This window comes from Orcinus orca, chromosome 8 (assembly GCF_937001465.1).
Source record: "Orcinus orca chromosome 8, mOrcOrc1.1, whole genome shotgun sequence".
In the NCBI taxonomy this organism is placed as follows: Eukaryota; Metazoa; Chordata; class Mammalia; order Artiodactyla; family Delphinidae; genus Orcinus; species Orcinus orca.
The window spans coordinates 70,513,277-70,534,854 of NC_064566.1; the positions used below are offsets into that span (position 1 = coordinate 70,513,277).

The following is a 21,578-nucleotide window of genomic DNA, read 5'->3' on the forward strand; positions in this document are numbered from 1 at the left end:
ATGTAATGTCTGAAACATTTATATTAACGTATTTCCATACAAATAACCCAAAAAAGTTTATTATTAGGTTTTTTTTTGTTGTTTGTTTGTTTATATTGCAGGTTCTTATTAGTCATCAATTTTATACACATCAGTGTATATATGTCAATTCCAATCACCCAATTCAGCACAAGCACACCACCATCCTCACCCCACCACAGTTTTCCCCACTTGGTGTCCATACGTTTGTTCTCTACATCTGTTTCTCAACTTCTGCCCTGCAAACCTGTTCATCTTTACCATTTTTCTAGGTTCCACATACATGCGTTAATATACGATATTTGTTTTTCTCTTTCAACTAACTTCATTCTGTATGACAGTCTCTAGATCCATCCACGTCTCAAGAAATGACTCAATTTCGTTCCTTTTTATGGCTGAGTAATATTCCATTGTAAATGTGTACCACTACTTCTTTATCCATTCATCTGTCAATGGGCATTTAGGTTGCTTCCATGACGTGGTTATTGTAAACAATGTTGCCATAAATATTGGGGTGCATGGGTCTTTTAGAATTATGGTTTTCTCTGGGCATATGCTCACTCGTGGGATTGCTGGATCATATAGTAATTCTATTTTTAGTTTTTTAAGGAACCTCCATACTGTTCTCCATAGTGGCTCTATCAAATTACACTCCCACCAAAAGTGCAAGAGGGTTCCCTTTTCTCCACACCTTCTCCAGCATTTGTTGTTTCTAGATTTTCTGATGATGCCCATTCTAACTGGTGTGAGGTGATACCTCATTGTAGTTTTGATTTGCGTTTCTCTAATAATTAGTGATGTGGAGCAGCTTTTCATGTTGATGCATCTCTTTTTTCTACCTTTAATGAGAATGTTACTTCTGTTCCACTGTTAAGAATGATCCTTGGTAATTTTTACCTTGAAATTCTTCATCTTACAAAACAAGTTTCTCTTGATGCTTTGCAAGTAAGAATTGTAAAATCATGAATGCATTTTGCATTTCATCAAATGCTTTTTTGGTACCTATAAGATGATGGTATTTTTCATTTACTTTGTTAATATTCTGAATTATGTCATTAAATTTTCCAATGTTGAATCATCCTTCCATTCTATTTGGTCATGATGTATTATAATTTTATTATATTGCTGTATTTCGTTGGATAACATTCCATTTTATGCTTTCATGTGTGCTTATAAACAAAGATGGCCTGTAGCTTTATATTTTATTTTCCTTTTTTTCGTTTTGCTATCAGAGATGAGAATAACTTCATCTGAGTAGCTTTCCAACTTTTTCCATACTCTGAGACAATTTGCACAATAAGAGTTAACTGTTTCTTGAAACTTTTCTAGATTCACATATAAAATGATGTGTCTCCTGGACTTTCAGCAGTCATACTTTGAACCAGATTCTTATACTGGGGTATTAGTCAAGATTTCTGGTGTTTCTTGGATCCATTTTGGATATGTTTCCTCTCCAGAAAATTATTCTTTTCTCTTATCTTTTGAAAATCTTGCTGTCAAGTTTCTCCTAAGATTCTCTTTTGAGATTTAAAAAATTCTGTTGTGCACTATTTCATTCCTAGTGGTTTATTTACCCCTTCTTTCTTAGGCTCAGTTATACCCATGGTTTACTGCTATCATTAATTTCTTCCAAGAATAATTTTGGTCATCAGTGTTTGGTGTTGTATGTGTTTTCGTTCATTAACTTTGTCTTTATTCTTTGTTATTGTTTTACTCCTACCTCTTCTTTCTCTTCTTCTATTTTGTAGCTTCTTCAATTGAATGTTTAGTTCATATATTTTCAATCACCCTTCCTTTTCCTTTTGGTACGATGAAAGATATCTGTCTCCTTTAATGCTTTTAACCCTAAACTATATTTCAAAATTTATTTAAATAATTTAAATAAATTTAAAAAATTATTTCACAGAAATTTGTAAAAATCATAACTTGATGATTTATGACAGTGAGTCATTCTGATGGCTGTGTAACCAGCACCTGCCTTCAGGATAGAATAATCACATTATTCTAGAGACTTCCTCACACCCCCCACTCACAACCTGTCTCTCTCACAAAAGTAACCACTACTCTGACTTCTAACATAGATTACGTTGCCTCCTTTTTCTCTTTATATAAATGGAAGCAAAGAATAGGTATTCTTTTGGGTCTGGGTAATTTTGCTCAGTATTCTGTTTATAGAATTATTCTTATATTTTCATGTAGTTCTTGTTTATCTTCATTGCTGTATTGTATTCCATTGTATGAATACACTATAGTGTACTTAACCATTCTAATGTTGACTGGCATTTGAGTTGTTTCCAGTGTTTGGCTACTGAAATAATGTTGTTCTGAACATTCTTGGACTTGACTTTCATTGCACAGACACACACACATCCTAGGCATGAATCAAAGCACATGGGTAAGTTCAGTTTTAGTGGATTCTGTCTAAATAGTTTTTCAAAGTGAATGTAGTGATTCCCATTCTCCTTACCAGAGTACAAGAATTTCCACTGTTCACAACAACATTTATTGTATTGTCAATCTTATGAAATTTCAGCCTTTCTTTGAATATGCAATTATATTCCATGGTGGTGTTTTGTTTGTAGTTCCCTAGTAACTATTTCCAAACATTAGTTTGAAACCTGTCTCTATTGTATTTTTTCTTAAGTTTTCTTTTCAATACTGACCTGAAGACACGACATTTGGGATACCCACCCAGGGCTGGGTGATTCACTAGACCTCAAGAGGCCAGAGCCAAGTGTCGACCAAGGACATCACAGACTTGCAGGCTCAGCCAGCACCAGTCCTGAGCAAGGCTTCTGCCCAGCGTGGAGTCCCCTGCAGAATCAGCAAGCCTAAGAAATATTATCAACTCATTGCATTAAAGTCTACTGGGGGTTCCTGCTGATATACTCCAACCCATTTTTGAAAAAGTAGTGTTTTCCAGCATCCTCACCTATCCAGAACATAAGTAAAAACTTGGGAGTTTCTTGCTTATTAATGAAAGCTATGAAGTCTAAGTCCAACTGGGCCCAGAACCCAAGTTGTAGCATAATGGTATTTCATCCAACCAAGGAAGAGTTTAATGATTTCGATACATACATTGCTTATATGGAATCCCAAGGTGCACACCGAGCAGGCCTGGCCAAGGTAATTCCACCCAAGGACTGGAAAGCCAGAGAGACCTATGATGATATCGATGACATCTTAATAGCTGCTCCCCTCCAGCAGGTGATTTCTGGGCAAACAGGAGTGTTTACTCAATACCACAGAAATAAGAAGGCCATGACCGTGGGTGAGTACCGCCACTTAGCAAAGAGTGAAAAATATGGGACTCCACCACACTTGGATTTTAAGGACCTGGAGCGAAAATACTGGAAAACACGACCCTATGGTTCACCAGTATATGGGGCTGACGTCAGTGGCTCCTTATTCGATGAAAACACGAAGCAGTGGAACCTTGGACATCTGGGAACCATTCAGGACCTGCTGGAACAGGAGTGCGGCGTGGTCATCGAAGGCGTCAACACCCCCTACCTTTACTTTGGCATGTGGAAGACCGCCTTCGCCTGGCACACGGAGGACATGGACCTTTACAGCATCAACTACCTGCACTTTGGGGAGCCCAAGACTTGGTACGCGGTGCCCCCGGAGCACGGCCGGCGCCTGGAACTCCTGGCCAGGGAGCTTTTCCCGGGCAGCTCGCGGGACTGTGAGGCCTTCCTGCGGCACAAGGTGGCTCTCATCTCGCCCACGGTCCTCAAGGACAACGGCATCCCCTTCGGTCGGGTCACTCAGGAGGCTGGAGAGTTCATGGTGACGTTTCCCTATGGCTACCACTCTGGCTTCAACCATGGCTTCAACTGCGCCGAAGCCATCAATTTCGCCTCCCCGCGCTGGATTGATTATGGCAAAGTGGCGTCGCAGTGCAGCTGCGGGGAAGGCCGTGTCGCCTTCTCCATGGACGTCTTCGTGCGCATCCTGCAACCGGAGCGCTACGAGCTGTGGAAACGCGGGCAGGACCAGATCGTGGTGGACCACACGCAGCCCACGGAGCCCAGCAGCCAGGGCCTGGACGCCTGGAGGGAGGTCCCCGCGCCCTGGGGAGCCGCTCTGGGCCTGAGGCACCACCAGCCACGCCGCGCTCGGCGCCCCCGTGGGCCTGTAGCCGCGGACGGTGAGACCCGCCACCGAGTCCCTGTGAGTGCTGTGTCCCGGCGCTCCTCGCCGGTCCGGGGTTCTTGCTCGGCCGCCCAGTTCGAGGCTGAGGCCACCTGCACCTCCGGGGAGCCCGGCCCGACCCAGCCGCCGACCCCAGGTCCATCTGCCCCGGATCGCCACCCAGCTGGAAGATGTGGCCCTCGTCGTCGTCCTTGGGAACAGGGGACTCAGGAGCCAACTGCTCCCCCCAGGGCTAAGAGGAGGCTTTCCTTAGACATTGTTCAGGACCCAGAGGCTCAGCCCCTGCCTGTGGATGCACCCTCGCCGGACAACGCTGACCCGCTCAGCCCTGGGCTCCAGCATCCCGCCAAGGCTTCTGGGTGTGGTTGTGGCCCTGTCCCCTAAGCGCAGGGGATGCCTTTCTACCCCACTGCTCTTGCGTGGGGATCCTTTGAGACTGGTCGCACTGACATTTCAGAGCTTTGGCTATTTGCACGTCACTAGTCTTGCATGAGAGTCCCTCCTGGGCTGCCGCTGGACCTGCTGGGTCCGTGGTGCTTACCAAATTCGCCAAAGTTTGTTCTTCCTTCCAGACCCTGGAATCTTTGGACACTGCTAACTCCTGTGTCACGAACTGAGGATTCATGCACTGGACACTCTAGTGTCTCTGGAAACTAGGTCCTGCTGAGGTCGCCAGAGCCCAATCTACCTCAGACTCCCATCCCGTGGGCCAGCTCTGGATGCTGCTCAACTTCTAAAGAATCCTGGGCTTTGATTAGCCTCCAGTCTCCCTCCTTTTCCTCTTCCCCCTTCCCTTCCTGCTTTTCTTGCCAAACTAGGCCCTTGTGACCAGTTAGGTCAGTAGAGACTCAGATAATAATTGATAATCTTTCTGAGTCTTTGATGTATTTAAAATGTGTTCTCTGCCAGTATGGTAACCAGAAAGATAAAATCTGACTTTACTAAAATATTAAAGGTAACTGGAATATTAAAATCTGACTTTATTTTGTGTTGTTCATTCAGTCAACTGAGAGTTGGTCGTTTTTCTTGCACTTTTCTTAATAATTATATCAACACATTTCAAGCAAAACTTATTTTTCTGAGCTTGTTGCCTTGTGTGATGTTGGTGAGTGAGTTTGGGGTTGATTGTTGGGTTCCAGCTGGCTGGCTGTGTTGGGGGATTTGGTTTGCAGCCCTATCTGAAGGGAGACTTGGAGGAAATCACCTGGCACCTGGCTGATCCAGGTTGCTAGGAGAGATGAGCAAACACAGGGCAAAAAGTGCCAGCATGTGAAAATCTTCTCTCCAAGTCTCCACTGCCTTCTCAATGCTCTACGTACATTTCACATGGTTAAGTCATTGATACATCCCAATAAACAAATCCACAAATAAATGAACAAGACAATTTCAAGTGGGCATATGTTCTGTGAAAAGATTAAAGGGGATGGGGTGATAGTGCAGAATGGGCGGTGTGGTTCCGGTGGTCAGGGGATACTTCATAAAGCAGGAGACCTTTCTGAGTCCCAAATGACAAGAAGGAAGGTCCAGAGCTGATGTCCACTTGGATAAAACAACAAGTGTAACAGCCCTAAGATAGAGCTTGGTGCTTTTGTGTGTATAGAGAGGAAGCTCATTTGTATCTGGGGCTAGAGAAGGGAGAGGCAGGATCTTGTAGCTCATGTTAAATATTTGAGATTTTTCAACTTGAAATGAGAAGGCATTGGAAGTTTAAAACAGCACTTGACATGATATAATTTGCATATTTAACTAATCACCTTAATTGTTCTGTGGACCCCTTGGGGGCAGGAGAAGTAGGTAGAACATCTAAGTAATACAGGTGAGAATCGATGGTTACTGACTTAGGCCATAGTGTTGAGAATGCACAGAAGTGGCCAAACTCAGAATAAATTTTGGAAATTGAAAATGATAGTTTGGATGCAGAAGGCAACATTTCAGAGAATCAAACCACATCTCTCTTCCCTCCAGCTGTCCCCTACAGAATTTCAGTAAGATTCTGGAATTTGAAGCACCATGTAAAACTACAGGCAGGAGCACGGAAAAAGTAAGGCTTCTTTGAAGTTCTGATTGAGCAGTAGCAAAAGCCCATGTGTCCTCCCTATCACCATGCAGCTAGGCAACTCTGTGGTAGTATATTCTGTGGAAAACTGAAGCTGAGAGACTGAACTCCGGATCCTCAGTGGAGGATGGCAGTGAGATGCTTGGCTGAAAAGATGATTAAGCCCTGTATTGAGATGGTGGAACCACATGATGGAAGAAGACTGGAATTACTGGGAAGGCAGCAGCTCTGGAGAGCAACTGGACCATTGTAGATCTCATATGAGCAAGGAGTAACCTTTCATGTGATAAGTAACTGAGATCTTGAGGGCTTTTGGTCCTTTAATTTAGGTCAGTTGTGGATATGGCAGTGCAGAGAAATATGGGAACTCTGAGAAGCCTCTATGAAGAAAGTAGCCTGGCTCATATTGCTAGTTTAAATTTTAGAACCTGAAATTTTCCTTGTTACATTTCAGGGATATCACAATCTCTTCCCGGCAGATACACGCTCCAAATAGGCTAGGATAACAAAATTGGGGGTTTTGAAGGAAAAGAAACAAAAATAAATTTCAGAAAGTATTTCTTCCACTACACTCCTTATGTTATCACTCACTTTTATAGTTGAAACAAAATTTCCTTTGCCCAATAAAAAGAAGCAATGTTAAAAATACAGTTTAGTTTTACCAGTACACTGGTTCCTAAATTAGTGTTCTTGACCTAAGTAAGCAGTTTTCAAAAGAAGATTAACAAATGGCCAACAGGCCCATGAAAAGATGTTCAACATCACTAATTATTAGAGAAATGCAAATCAAAACCACACAGGGGTATCACCTCACACCTGTCACAATGGCCATCATCAAAATGTCTACAAATAATAAATGCTGGAGAGGGTGTGGATGAAGGGGAACCCTCTTACACTTTCGGTGGGAATGCAAATTGGTTCAGCCACTATGGAAAACTGTATGGAGGTTGCTTAAAAAAACTAAAAATAGAGCTACCATATGATCCAACAATCCCATTCCTAGGCGTATATTCAGAAAAGATGAAAACTCTAATTCGGAAAGATACATGCACACCAGTGTTCATAGCAGCCTTATTTATAATAGCCAAGACATGGAAACAAACCAAGTGCCCCTCAACAGATGACTGGTTTAAGAAGAAGTGGTACATACATCCCATGGAATATTACTCAGCCAGAAAAAGATGAAATATTGCCACTTGCAGCAGCATAGATGGACCTAGAGAATATCATACAAAGTGAAGTAAGACAGAAAAAGACAAATATATCACTTACATGTGTAATCTCAAAAACAATACAAGTGACCCTATATACAAAAAAGAAACAGGCACACAGACATAGACAACAAACTTGTGGTTAGGTAAGGGGAAAGGGAGCAGGGGAGGGATAAATTAGGGGTATGGGATTAATAGATACACACTACTGTACAGAAAACACATAAGCAGCAAGGATTTGCAAAGCAAAACAAAACAAAACAAAAATAACACAAGGATTTGCTATATAGCACAGGGAACTGTATTCATTATCTTGTAATAACCTATTATGAAAAATAATCTGAAAAAATATGTATATAACAATCACTTTTCTGTACACCGGCGACTAACACAATATGGCAAATCAAGTATACTTCCATTAAAAAAAAAATTAGTCTTCTTGAAAGGATCAGGAGCTGGGGGTGGTAATGAAGGGGGTTCATCAAGCAATTCTACTGAAAATTCTATTTTATTTCAAGTCAACCGGCACACTCAGTTTGGATACTCACAATCTGGACCACTCTTCTCAGGAAAAGATGCCCAAATCCAGCGTTCTTCCATGTCCAGTAAGTTTTTGCTATACTTAATCTTGGAAAAGCAAGGGACATTGACAACGACAATTACATAGAGGCAAGGATAAGAGCCACCTTTGTTCTCACTGCCACGATCTCTCCTAGGCCTCTCTCCACTTCTGAAAAATAACAATCACGAGTCCAGTGTATATTCGTCAAGTTTGTAGACAAAAGGCTACGAAACCGAAAGTAGTATGTCGTGTGGTTTTAACAACTTACTCCCACCATCACATTTTAGAAAAGTCAATATTACAGTTACAAGATCTGAAGACTTTCATATCTATAGTTCCTAGTCAGTTCAACAAAGTCAACTAGATCTGTATAATTTATTTTATTTTGTTCACTCTGCTGACGATGGACAATAGGGTCATTTCCAAGTCTTTGTTATTTCAAACAATGCTTTAGAGAACAGCTTTGTATATAGGATTTCTGGGTTATATTTAGGTTCACTTTTAACTTTTTAGGCAAAGCCAGCTTGCCCTCCAATTTCCACCTCTATTGGCAGTGTGGGAGGGTTCTGGTTTCTCCATATCTTGACCCACTTTTTTATATTGTCAGACCTAGTCAAAATGGGCAGAGAATAGCTTCTCTGATTGCTAGGGATCCTGCACATCTTCTTGTATTTACTGGCCATTTGGATTTCCTCTTTCTGAGTTACTTATTCTAAAGCTCTGCCTACTTTTTTTGGTTTGACTATTTTTTGTTGTTGTTAATGTAGAAGTTATGTGATATTCAGAATACTAATTCATTGTCTATTTCATGTATGATGACAAACTTCTCCTAGACTGTAATTTCTTTTAATTTTTGACATCATTGTATTAGTCGGGGTTCTTCAGAGTAATAGAACCCATAGGAGATATATGTATAGCTCTTAGTAGGGGAACTCATTCATTTGGTTATGGAGGCTGAGGAATCCCACGATCTGTCAGATGGGCCGTCTGCAAGATGGAGAGCGGGGAATATGGCTGGGTCTGGGTTCGAAAGCCTGGGAACCAGGCGTGCCCATGTCAGATGTCCCAAAGCAAGAGAAGACGGATGCCTCTGCAGATGTAAAAAGCAGAGAGTAAATTCACCCTTCCTCTGCTCTTTTGTTGCATTTGGGCTCTCAGTGGTTTGGGTGATCCCAGCTGCAGTGGTGAAGGTGATCTTTACTCTGTCTACTGATGCAAGTGCTAATCTCTTCCCGGAACAGCCATGCACAACACACAGAAGTAATGCTTTACCAGCTATCTGGGCATCTCTTAGCCGAGTCTACATGTGAAATTAACCATTAGAGTCATTAGTTTGGAATCATTTAAATATATCCGACATTCCCATCATGGTACTTTTGGTTCTCTAAGACATTGTTCCACCCTGAGTTCATAAAGACATTCTTCAGTATTTTCTCTTAAAATTCTATGCCGTATCCGTCTGTAATGCACCTCAAATTTATTTATGTAAGTGGTATGCGGTCAAGCTCCAATTCTACCCCCGCCCAATAGTGCGAATGCCACTACCACATATTGAATAGCCCATCCTTGCCCATTGGTTTGGTACACTACCTCCATCATAGGCAGACTCCCACATATCGATCCATGTGTCTGTGTCTGGCCTCTCTATTCTGTACGTAGATATATTTGTCCATTGCGGCTCAAATATCACAGTTCGGTGGAGGAGAAGTCACCCCTCTTTGTTCTTCTTTTAAGGAATCATCTTGGAGATTCTTGCTTGAATACTTCCCTACTTACTAGATCCGTCACCTTGAGCAAGTTTCTTAATATCTCCTTGATGCGGTTTCCTCATATGAGAAATAGGGTTCATAGGATTTCCCTTATAGGGTCACTATGAAGATAAGGCATAAATAAATTCTTCTATGCAGAGTGCATTGAACAGTGTCTGGCATTAGATAGTCATCATATATTAGCTTTTTTTTTTTTTTTAATTTTGCGCCGACGCGAGGGGTCCCGGGAGCCATCCTAAGGGCCAGGACGCGATTCGGCCGCCAGGCTCCACACGGGGTCTCACCGCCAGAGGCCTCCAGCGCAGGGGCGGTCCCGAAGCACCCAGGACGCAGACTGGCCTCCTCGAACCCCCCGCCAGGGGCCCCCGTCGCGAGGCTCGGGACCACCACCGCCAAACACCCACGAGCCGCGGCCGGCCCGCGACAACACTCTCCCGCGCGCACACCGGCCGCCACGCCGGTCCCACACACACCTCCGCTGGGCCCGACTCCCCCGCCTCGGGAACCGTGAGCACTCCACCCGAGGACGCCGCCGGCCGAGGCGGCCAGGGGGGCGACACCCTCACGTGGACGAGGCCGACTCGGTCCCAGACGGGGAAGGGGGCGCGGAGGGGTCGGGGCGGGAGAGGGCCGGCGGCGACGGGGAGGTGGCGGCACGAACACACGGCGAGGGCCGCGGGGCAGGGAAGCGGGGCGCTGCCCAGGGAGAGGAAGGGCCGAGACACGACCGGGCCAACAGGAAAACAAGCGCGGGGTCCCAGCGCCACACACACGAGGGCGGTCCCACGACGCCTGAGACGCCGGCCGGCCCCAGCCACCCTGGGGCCTCCCACGACCCGGCCCCGCCGCCAGGGCCCGCGTGCGACGGTCCCCCCGCGTGGCACGGAGGGACCCGTCCACCCAAACTCAACCTCTCCGTCCTCGCCAGATCCGCCTTCATCTAAGTCCGACCCCCGGGGCTCGCGCCCCAGGGAAACGCTCCCGAGCGAGGCGACCCGCACCGTGCCCACACACCGCCAACGGCTGCGACTCGCGGTGAGGGCAGGCGCGACGGGCTACTCGTGGCTGCGGGACTGGGAAGCCGGGACATCCGGGCGTCCCCGCCCCCTTGGGCTCGCCACCGGGGTCACCGCACGCGCACGCACACGCGCACGCGCACGCGCGGCCCCGCGCCGGACGCAGGCCTGGCGGGACCCTCCCCCGAGTCAGAGGCGGGAGGCGCGGCCCGCGGTACGCCAAGAACGACGCTCGGCCACACCGCTGGGCCGGCGCAAGCCCTCCCGCGAAGGCGAGGGGCTCTGCCCACGTTGTCTGGCAGTCGCCACCGTGACCACTGCACGCTTGAGAGGGGCAGCGGCTGGGGGTCCGGTACCCCAAGGCTGCCTCTCGGATCGCTAGAGAAGGCTTTCTCACCGACGGTGCGTCATCCCCCACCCATCGTCTCTCCCCTTTGGGCCCACGGAGGCGCTCCACGAGCCGCCAAGTCCACGACTGGGCGGGGGTTGGGCGGGTGGGTCTGCGGTATGGGTAAGCACACGGCCCACAGGAGCGTTCGCCTCCGGGCTCGTCCATCGGGTTCCGGAATGAGGGAGCACGCCCGAGAAGAGCGACAGACCCCCTTCTCACAGGCCCCGGCCCAACACGATCGCACCCACGCCCGCGTGCGATTCCCCCCCGCCAAAAGTGGTGGCGTTCACCTGGCCACAGTCAGTCCCCCCAACAGCACACCGTGGGAGGATGATGGCGACGAGGCGGCACCTGTCCCCCACCGAGGGAGAGAAACAGAGGCACGCCTCCCTTTACCCTCTCGACCTCCCCAGGAGAGCCACTCATGGGACACACCACCGCAGCCTGGACCCGAGGAGCACGCTGGGAAAAGGGAACGACACCACCGCTTGGCCTCCGGCACCTGAGGGACGACCTGGAGCACTCCAGGGGCACCACAGAGCACCAAGCAAGGCACGCTCACGCGCCAGCAGGGGCGCGCAGCGCAGCGGCAGGACGGCCCCCCCCCCCCCCCACCAACGCGGGGAGGACCGCTCAGGAGGCCCAGGCCAGTGAGGTGAAGCTAGAGTGTCTTCTGCGTCCCAGGACCACGGCCCCGCCCACGCCGTGAGGCAGCGTGCGGGAGACCGAAGGTCAGGGCTGGAGACCATCACCCCTGCCTTCCACACACCCCTCGACAGGCCGGGAGGGCGTGACAAGAGAGACGATGGGCCCGCGGACAGAACAAGAAGAGTGGTCCCGTTTGCCAAGAATGTCCGTCCCTTGTCTGGCGTAACTTAGGCCCGGGCCAGGAGAGTGGGACATCACCACATGGATCACTCAATATTCGATTTTTTTTTTTTTTTTTTTTTTGCGGTACGCGGGTCTATCACTGTTGTGGCCTCTCCCGTTGCGGAGCACAATCTCCGGACGCGCAGGCTCAGCGGCCATGGCTCACGGGCCTAGCCGCTCCGGGGCATGTGGGATCTTCCCAGACCAGGGCACGAACCCTTGTCCCCTGCATTGACAAGAGGACTCTCAACCACTGCGCCACCAGGGAAACCCAATATTAGCTATTTTTAATAATATTCTGTTAGAGGTACAGAGAAACTTCTATTGATCAAAAAAAAATTGAAAAAGAGAGTGAAAAGACAAATCAAAGAGTGAGAACAGATATCGTGTTACTCATACCCAGTAAAGAACTAATAAGCAGAACATATAACTACCACCAAGACAGACAACCCGGCAGAAAAATGGACAAAATACTTGATGAGGCACTTCCTGAAGGAGCACCTCCAATCAGCCAATAATCATCAGAAAAATTGGTTCACCCCTATTAGTAACCAAGTAAATGCAAATCATTATGAGGTACCCCTGTGCCCTCACCTGATCGGCTAAAACTGAAAAGGCAGAAAATCACCAAAGGTTTGCAGAAGTGAAGGGTGATGAGCACCCTTGCGTGCAGCTAGTGCGTAAACTGGTAAAATGTGTTGAAAAATTTTGGCAAGTTTAAGTTTACATATTCTATGGCCAGTATACACGTCAGAGAATTTTCAGAGCAACGCTGTTTGTGAGAGGCCCAAAGTGGAAGCAACCCAAAGCCCCATCAACAGTAGAAAGTTTATATGGTTGAATACTTTACAGCACTGAAACAGAAAAGTCCAGCTGCATGCAAGGGCATAAGTGATGAAAAACTACACCAAAAATATGCTAACGGACATAAATACAATTGTGTTTCTTCAAGGTTATATAAAGTTTTCAAAAATGGACAGAGTTTTAATTTTATAATGTTTACCAAAATTACTATGTGAATAGTTAGGATAAGGTCAGTCCAGGAGGCAGAAGGGGCTGTAATCTGGGCAAAAGAGCACAAGTCAGGCAGCCAGGTGCCTGGCAATGTTGCATTTTTTGACCTGGGTCGTGGTTCCACTTCTGCTCACTCTATAGTTATTTGTTGAAGTGTACATATATGCTTTATAGATTTCTGTGAACACTTTATATTTCATAATTTAAAATATTTTAAAAAGTGCTCTAAAAGATTATGTCACATAGTGGTTCATAGAATCATTTGGTTTATAATGTGCTGTATCGTAGACTGTTTCCAAAACTCAGATTATGTTTCAATTTTTTTCATTCTAGTATTGTTTATTGATGCCTTCTCCTGTTTATTTACAATATTATATTTAGTAATACCTAAATTTTTGGGCAGTTTTAGATTTACAAAGCATTGAGCACGTGGATCAGGGAGTATTGACCCGACCCCACTCCCATGTCCCCCTATTAGTAACATCTTAATTCCCATGGTATATTGATGACAATTAATGAACCAATGTCAATATGTTATTGTCTACTAAAGGCTATCATTGGTTCAGATTTCCTCACCTTTTACCCAACATCCTTTTTCTGTTCCAAGATCTCATGTAAAATATCAAAGTACATTTAGTTTTCATGTCTCCTTAGGTTTCTCTTGGCTGTAACAGATTCTCAAGACTTTCCTTGTTTTTGACCAAAAGTTTGTATAGACACCTGACAATCTGGGGGAATACTGGTCAGGTATATTGTAGGATGCCCCTCTATTGGAATTTGATGCTTTTCTTATGATTATCTTGGGTTTCTCTGTGTTTTTGGAGGAAGATTACGGAGGGAATTTTGTCACATTTTAATCACATCATATCAAGGACATATACTATCAAAGTAATTTATGGCTTTTTTTTTTGGCCACGCCTCGCAGTTTGTGGGATCTTAGTTCCCTGGCCAGGGATCAAACCTGGGCCCTTGGCAGTGAAAGCGCAGAGTGCTAACCACTGGACTGCCAGGGAATTCCCAGTTTATAACTCTTGATGTTGGCCTGGTTAAAATGGTGTTTGGCAGGGTCCAGCTCTATAAAATGACTACCCCTCCCCGAGTCCCATCACCACTTGCCACTCTGCACCAGCTTCTCACACGCAGGGAGCACTCTTTTCCTGTAGCAGGGAGTACTATATAATTTATTAACCGGTTCTTTCTTTATTTTATTTTTTAAGTTACAGACTTCTATTTTATTAATCATTTATATTTTTGTATATGGTTGTTTTCCCTTTTGTTTTTTGAATTGTTTTATCATTTTTATCTTTTTTGTCTTGCAAATAATTCTGAGGTATTTTGGTTTAGTTTTTACTAACTACTTGCAGACAACATAAAAATCAATAGATTTTTAGCTATTATATGGATATTGTTGTAGATGTTCTGTGGATACTCATTTTTAAATAAATATGGTGGTGTTCCCTTTTTTCATTATTGACTTTCAATTTTATTTCATGATTGAAATAATAGATTGATCAAGATGGTACTCAATACGTTGATTCTAAGGAATTTTCATTGAGATTTATTATGTGGTCTTAACAGAGGTAAATTTTTGTAAATGTTTTATATGTGTTGAAGAGCATTTTGCTATGTGGTTGCTGTAGGAAATATAATCAAAGTTTTTAACTTAATTTTTTAAACTTTTATAACATTATTTTCTTCTCTCCTCATGTATCAGTTTCTGGAAGAACGGTGTTTGAAAAGAAAAACAAAAAACCTCACACCATGATTGCAAATATGTCAGTTTTACGTTATAATTCTCAGTCTTTCTGTTCTATGTCTCAGTGCTATGTGTCTAGGTGCGTAAAGTGCATCATTGTAATCTTTCCCACGAGTTTTTCTTTTTCATAACTATAAGGTGCCCTTCTTTTACCTTATAAATACATTCGATATTAATTGCTGCTAGACCAGGTTTCTTTTGTTTAATATTTGCTTGGTTTGACTTTCCCACTTCTTTTATTTTCAACCCCTTATTTCTCTGTAAGATTGGTTTAAAAAATCAAAAGTGCGCAAAGTGGGCTGACCAACGAGAGCAATTACCGTTGACTGGTGCTGATCAAATTATACCTTTGCCCAGGTAGCAAGCCAGAGCCGTCAGGACATGGGTCTGCATTTGGAGGCCAGCTACCCAGAGAACACTGTCTCTCTCTCTGGGTCCTTGAATATCTCCAACTGGAATTAGGATTTTGTTGGTAGAAGATAGGTCACTTTATTTCTGTAATTTGTGCTTATGAGCAAAACAGTTATTTTCCTACCAGAAGTTTTAAAAAAATGAAACTATTTATGCATATATAGAGAGAGAGCGAGAGAGAGGGTACTATACATTTGGATATCCTTTTATGAGTTTTTATTTTTAAACTGTTTTCCAACTTGTGAAGTTAATTGTTTTCTTAATATTTTCTTGGTAAAAATCATAAAGATTTTCAGGAAAAAGCACCTCATTTAGTGAACTGCGATCTAATGGGAATGAGAGGGTTTCTAGAAGTGGGTAAGGAGTGTGTCAATTGGAAGGGACTTGTAAAATATGTGGGATCAAATTAGAGATTTTGATTGGATATGAGGGTATTAGATTTGGGGTGGTACTGATTGAATTGAGATTGGTGTGGGACATATATAGCCAGCCTTTGACACAGCCTGTTTCATTCAGAGGCTGAATCCTTCAAGGAAACCATTTTCTGGGTCCTGTGTATCATCATTTGGAATTAAGATTTTAGACTGGCAGAAGGCAGGCACTTTTTTGGCCTTTTTTTTTTTTTTTTTTTAAAGCATAAAGATGAAAAGGATGACACTTTATACCAGAAAGCAACTTTTTTTCCCTGGTAAAATTCCCATTTATTTATGCATTTAAAGTACAAGCATTGCATTCATATCATTTTTAGATTTCTTCATTGGGGCCATGTATTTCTGTTAGTAAAGGGATTAAAACCATTTTACTCTTTCACTTTATAATTGATTGTTAACTGGTGTATGGGATCTATAGATTTTGTTTGCTAATCAGTGTCTAGAAACTTGGTTGAACCCTATATTTCTTTTTTTTCTTTTAACATCTTTCTTGGAGTATAATTGCTTTAGAATGGTGTGTTAGTTTCTGCTTTATAACACAGTGAATCAGTTATACATATGTGCCCCTATCTATTCCCTCTTGCAACTGCCTCCCTCCCACCCTCCCTATCCTGCCCCTCTAGGTGGTCAAAAAGCACTGAGCTGATCTCCCTGTGCTATGTGGCTGCTGCCCACTAGCTATCTATTTTACATTTGGGAGCGTATATATGTCCGTGCCACTCTCTCACTTTGTCCCAGGTTACCCTTCCCCCTCCCATATCCTCAAGTCCATTCTGTAGTAGGTCTGCATCTTTATTCCCATCTTGCCCCTAGGTGCTTCATGACAAGTTTTTTTTTTTTTTAGATTCCATATATATGTGTTAGCATACGGTATTTGTTTTTCTCTTTCTGACTTACTTCACTCTATGTGACAGGCTCTAGGTCCGTCCACCTCACTACAAATAACTCAGTTTCATTCCTTTCAATGGCTGAGTAATATTCCATTGTATATATGTGCCAAATCTTCTTTATCCATTCATCCTGTTGATGGACACTTAGGTTGCTTCCATGTCCTGGCTATTGTAAATAGAGCTGCAATGAACATTTTGGTACATGACTCTTTTTGAATTATGGTTTTCTCAGGGTATATGCCCAGTAGTGGGATTGCTGGGTCGTATGGTAATTCTATTTTTAGTTTTGTAAGGAACGTCCATACTGTTCTCCATGTGGCTGTATCAATTTACATTCTCACCAATAGTACAAGAGGGTTCCCTTTTCTCTACACCCTCTCCAGCATTTACTGTTTGTAGATTTTTTGATGACGGCCATTCTGACCGGTGTGGGATGATATCTCAGTGTAGCTTTGATCGGCATTTCTCTAATGATAAACGATGTTGAACATTCTTTCATGTGTCTGCTGGCAATCTGTATATCTTCTTTGGAGAAATGTCTATTTAGGTCTTCTACCCATTTTTGGAGTGGGTTGTTTGTTTTTATAATGTTGAGCTGCATGAGCTGCTTGTAAATTTTGGAGATCAGTCCTTTGTCAGTTGCTTCATTTGCAAATATTTTCTCCCATTTTGAGTGAACCCTATATTTCTAATAATTTGTGTATCAATGCAAATTAGTGATTAGATATTAATTAGAATGTTTCAAGTATTTACACATTAAGGATAATGCTTGTTAAGGATGTGTCTATTTGTGTTGTGTACTTTTTTCCTGCTTTTGTTTACATAGGCACTCTTTCTATAGTGGTAGATTTTTATCTGCGTCCCCTGTTTTATTATAACGTGATATGCTTGTACTTTTCTCTCTTTTCTCTTATGCTTATGTTTTTACACTTTTAATGGTCTGCAAATTGCATTTTGGTTTCAGTCATCATTTCTATTGGGTGTTATGTTTTCTTTTGTAATTGTTTCAGCTTATATCATTGTTTTCCGTTCCCTAATTTATCTTTTGGGTTAAGCCATCCAATTTCTTGAGTTGAGTGCTTAAGTCCTTTCTTTTCAAGCTTGCTTAATGTCCTTACTCTTCAGTTAGATATTCCTCTTTTTCTGTCTTATGATTTGTCCTAATTCTTTATTTTTAAATTTCAGCTTGATTGCTGTATAATTGACTTTTAAAATTGTAAAATATTCAGTCAACTTTGTGGTGATTTGATATACATTGTGAAAGGATTCCCCCCATCTAGTTAATTAACACATTTCCTTCACATATTTACTTTCTTTGGTAAGAACATTTAAATCCTACTCTTCTGGAAAATTTCAACTATACATCACATTGTTATCAACTATAATCACCATGGTTAACATTAGCTCCTGAGACTTTATTCACTGTGTACCCTTTTACCCTCCCTTCCCTGCCCTCCCCCACAACCACTTTTCTACTCTGGTTCTGTAAGTTTTACTCTTTTTTTTTTTTTTTAACATTCCACATATAAGTGATACCATGCCATATTTGTCTTTCTCTGTCTTATTTTACTGGACAAAATACCCTCCAAGACCAACCATATTGTTGCAAATGACAAAATTTCATTCTTTTTATGGCTGAGCAGTATTCCATTGTATCTATGTACCACATCTTCTGTATCCATTCAACCATCGCTGGACATGTTGGCTGTTCCCATATCTTATCCATTGTGAATGTGGGAGGGCAGATATCTCCTTGATATTCTGTTTTTATTTCCTTTAGCTATATACCCAGAAGTGAGACTGCAGCATCATATGGTGGTTCTATTTACAATTTTTGAGGAACCTCCATACTGTTTTCCATAGTATGCACCATAGCTGTACCAGTTTACATACCTACCACAAGAGTGTACTTTTTGCCGTTAAATTCAAACTTTGAAATTAAGATTGTTATACAGTTTTCTTTTATTTGATGTTAAATCAGTTTGTTTTGTCATCCACTTATTTTCAATATTTTGTACTTTCTTTAGGCTTGGCTTGGAAACTTCCATGAAGAGACTTTCTGCTACAGTGAGGTGAGAAGCCACCCATGCGCTCAAGCCTGGGAATCTGGAGAGGTCTCAGGCACTTATACCCCCAACAGAGGAAACTCACAGAGCTGCAGGCTGAGGCAGGACTTGGCTCAGAGAGGCGTCTCCTCTGGGAAATACTGGATTTCCTTTGGCTCCACAATGCTGACAAGAGTGGAATCCTTCTGGTGGATTGACAAGCCTGGAGAAGATACCACCTCGTTTGTTTAAAAGTTCAAGTCTGAGTTCCTGCCTCTCAGCTCTATCAAAACTTCTTTAAAAATAAAGGAAGTATAGGGAAGAGGTTACTCCCCAGCATTCTCAGGTATCCAAAGCATACCTAAGAAGCTGGCAGTCCGTTGCTTATTCTGTTGCCGCCATGCAGTCTAAGCACTTTGGGAGCCAGAACCCAAGTTGTAAGATTACGATCCTCCACCCCAAAATGGAAGAATTTGAAGATTTCAGCAAATATATTGTTTACTTCGAGTGGCAAGGTGCACACCGAGCTGGCCTAGCCAAGGTAATTCCACCGAAAGGATGGAAAGCCAGACAGATGTACGATGATACCGATGACATCTTAATAGCCGCTCCCCTGCAGCAGGTGACCACTGGGCCGGCAAGTGTGTTTACTCAGCACCACAAAAAGAAGAAAGCCATGACCGTGAGCGAGTATCGCCGCTTAGCAAACAGTGAAAGACACCAGACTCCATTCTATTCTGATTTTGAGGAACTGGAGCGAAAATATTGGAAAACACGCCCCTATGATTCACCAGTATATGGTGCGTACGTCAGTGGCTCCTTATTCGGTAAAATCCTGAAACAGTGGAACCTTGGACACCTGGGAACCATTCAGGACCAGCTGGAACAGGAGTGCGGAGTGGTCATCGAAGGCGTTAACACCCCCTACCTTTACTTCCGCATGTGGACGACCGCCTTCACCTGGCACACAGAGGACATGGACCTTTACAGCATCAACTACTTGCACGTCGGGAAGCCCAAGACTTGGTACGCGGTGCCCCCGGAGCACGGCCGGCACCTGGAATGCCTGGCCAGTGAGCTTTTCTCAGGCAGCTCGCGGGGCTGTGAGGCCTTCCTGCAGCACAAGGTGGCTGTCATCTCGCCCATGGTCCTCAAGGACAACGGCATCCCCTTCTGTCGGGTCACTCAGTTGGCTGGAGAGTTCATGGTGACGTTTCCCTATGGCTACCACTCTGGCTTTAATTGGGGGGAAGCCATCAATTTTGCCACCCAGCGCTGGATCGATTATGGCAAAGTGGCCTGGGAATAGGGCTCTGCATGACCATTGGAAAGATCTTCGTCAGAATAAGGGAGATTTCAGGTGAGCACTCTTAGGATGTTAAAAATGGGTGGTTGGGTGGGGACTCTAAAAGGGACCTATAATTACCAGCTGCGAAGGGACTTGGATGTTAGAATAGTAACATTAACACCAGAGCTTTTTAAGGTACTGAAATTGTGTGTGTGTGTGTGTGTGTGTGTGTGTGTGTGTGTGTGTGTGTCTTCTGTTTTCCTGAAGCAATATGGAATGGAGACTTTGTTTTCTTGGAGCAGCACGGAAATAGGAAGGCAGAGAGGCTTTATCTTCCTTTCCAGCCAGGCTTGGAGATGGAACAATAAGAAGAGTGTGGCCATGAAGAGGTGAGGAAGATGGGCCGTGTCCCTGGCATGCACTGTAGAGAAGAAAGGAGACTTGGGGAGGTCGGCATTGTCACCAGACTGTGAGGCCCCCTTCCCTGGCCCCTCTCCAGAGCTGCAGAAGCTTTCCTTCCCCATCATGGCAGAGAGGGTGACCCCCAGGGGAAGCTGACTCTGTCCATTATGAAGTTTTGTCCTTGGTGTGGGTGATTCCGGAAAGGCTATTACTCTGGATAGTAATAACAATTCTCTATTCAGTTCTCCTTCCCTATCACCTCCCCTGCAGCCTCTTATTTTTCTTTTAATGGTGAAGTAAATAAATGTGATGCTGTTGATGTGGTTTTGTGTTGTCCCTCCATCCACAAAGTCAGTCCATCCATGGACCCCCTCTGTATGCGTATGTGCAAAGTTGAACCTGAAGCGTGATGTCTTTTGTAAAGCAAACTTTTCGGTAGTCACTGCTTTGAGCTTTCCAGCAGTTACTTAGAGGGGAGAACTGGACTTAGAGTCAGCAGAAATGGCATTCAAACCTGCGCTTTGCTACTTTCTAGTCGTGGGACCTTCAGCAAACAAATCATTGATATTCTCTGAGCCAGAATTACAGTGCGAGAATTTTGTGAAGATACTGGGGATGTAAATGTGACCGGCATGTAAGAGGTGCTCAGTTAATTTGATGTGCATCTGTACACTCTCCTGGCCTCTAGGGCCAGCCCAATGCCTAGGACATCCACTCGTATTCTTTCTGTGATGCTCAGTTCTACTGTTTTCCTAACCACACCCCCAGGCTTACACGTTACTTTTCTTTTAATTAATAGACTTTGATTTTGCAGAGTACTTCGCAACAAAACTAAGTGAAAAATACAGAGGATTCCAACATACTCGTTCCCAGGCTCCTCCACCAGCATCCACACCAGAAAGTAACATTTGTTACAATCGAAGAACCTGCACTGACACCTCATTATCACCCAGAGTCCTTAGTTTAATTTATTCACTCTTGGTGTTGTACGGTCTATGGATTTGACCAATGTATAATGACATGTATCTACACTTATAATACCATACAGAATAGATTCATTGCCTAAAAATCCTCTGTGCTCTGCCTAATCATCCCCCCTCCCCCCCGACAACCACTGATCATTTTACCGCTTCCATAGCTTTTTCTTTTCCAGATGATTTCTTTCACGTAGTAATATGCCTTTAAGTTTCCTCCACGTTTAGTGGTTTTATAGCTCATTTCCTTGTATTGGTGAATAATATTCCATTATATGATGTATGACCCTTTATTTATCCACTCGCGTGCTGAAGG

At 43.9% G+C, this 21,578-nt stretch overlaps 1 protein-coding gene across 2 annotated transcripts; it reads left to right on the forward strand.

Annotated features, from left to right (window-relative positions):
* The first annotated feature begins 1,600 nt into the window (after positions 1-1,600).
* On the forward strand, positions 1,601-19,952 carry LOC101272067 (lysine-specific demethylase 4D-like). Of its 2 annotated transcripts, XM_049714150.1 has the most exons (2): positions 1,601-3,729; positions 19,725-19,952. In XM_049714150.1, the coding sequence occupies exons 1-2, from the start codon at positions 2,995-2,997 to the stop codon at positions 19,905-19,907; spliced, it is 918 nt and encodes a 305-aa protein (XP_049570107.1). In that variant the 5' UTR covers positions 1,601-2,994; the 3' UTR covers positions 19,908-19,952. The 2 variants fall into 2 exon arrangements, with proteins under 2 accessions (XP_049570107.1, XP_033276234.2); XM_033420343.2 differs by lacking the exon at positions 19,725-19,952 and having other exon boundaries at positions 1,604-5,314.
* The last annotated feature ends 1,626 nt before the right edge of the window (positions 19,953-21,578 follow it).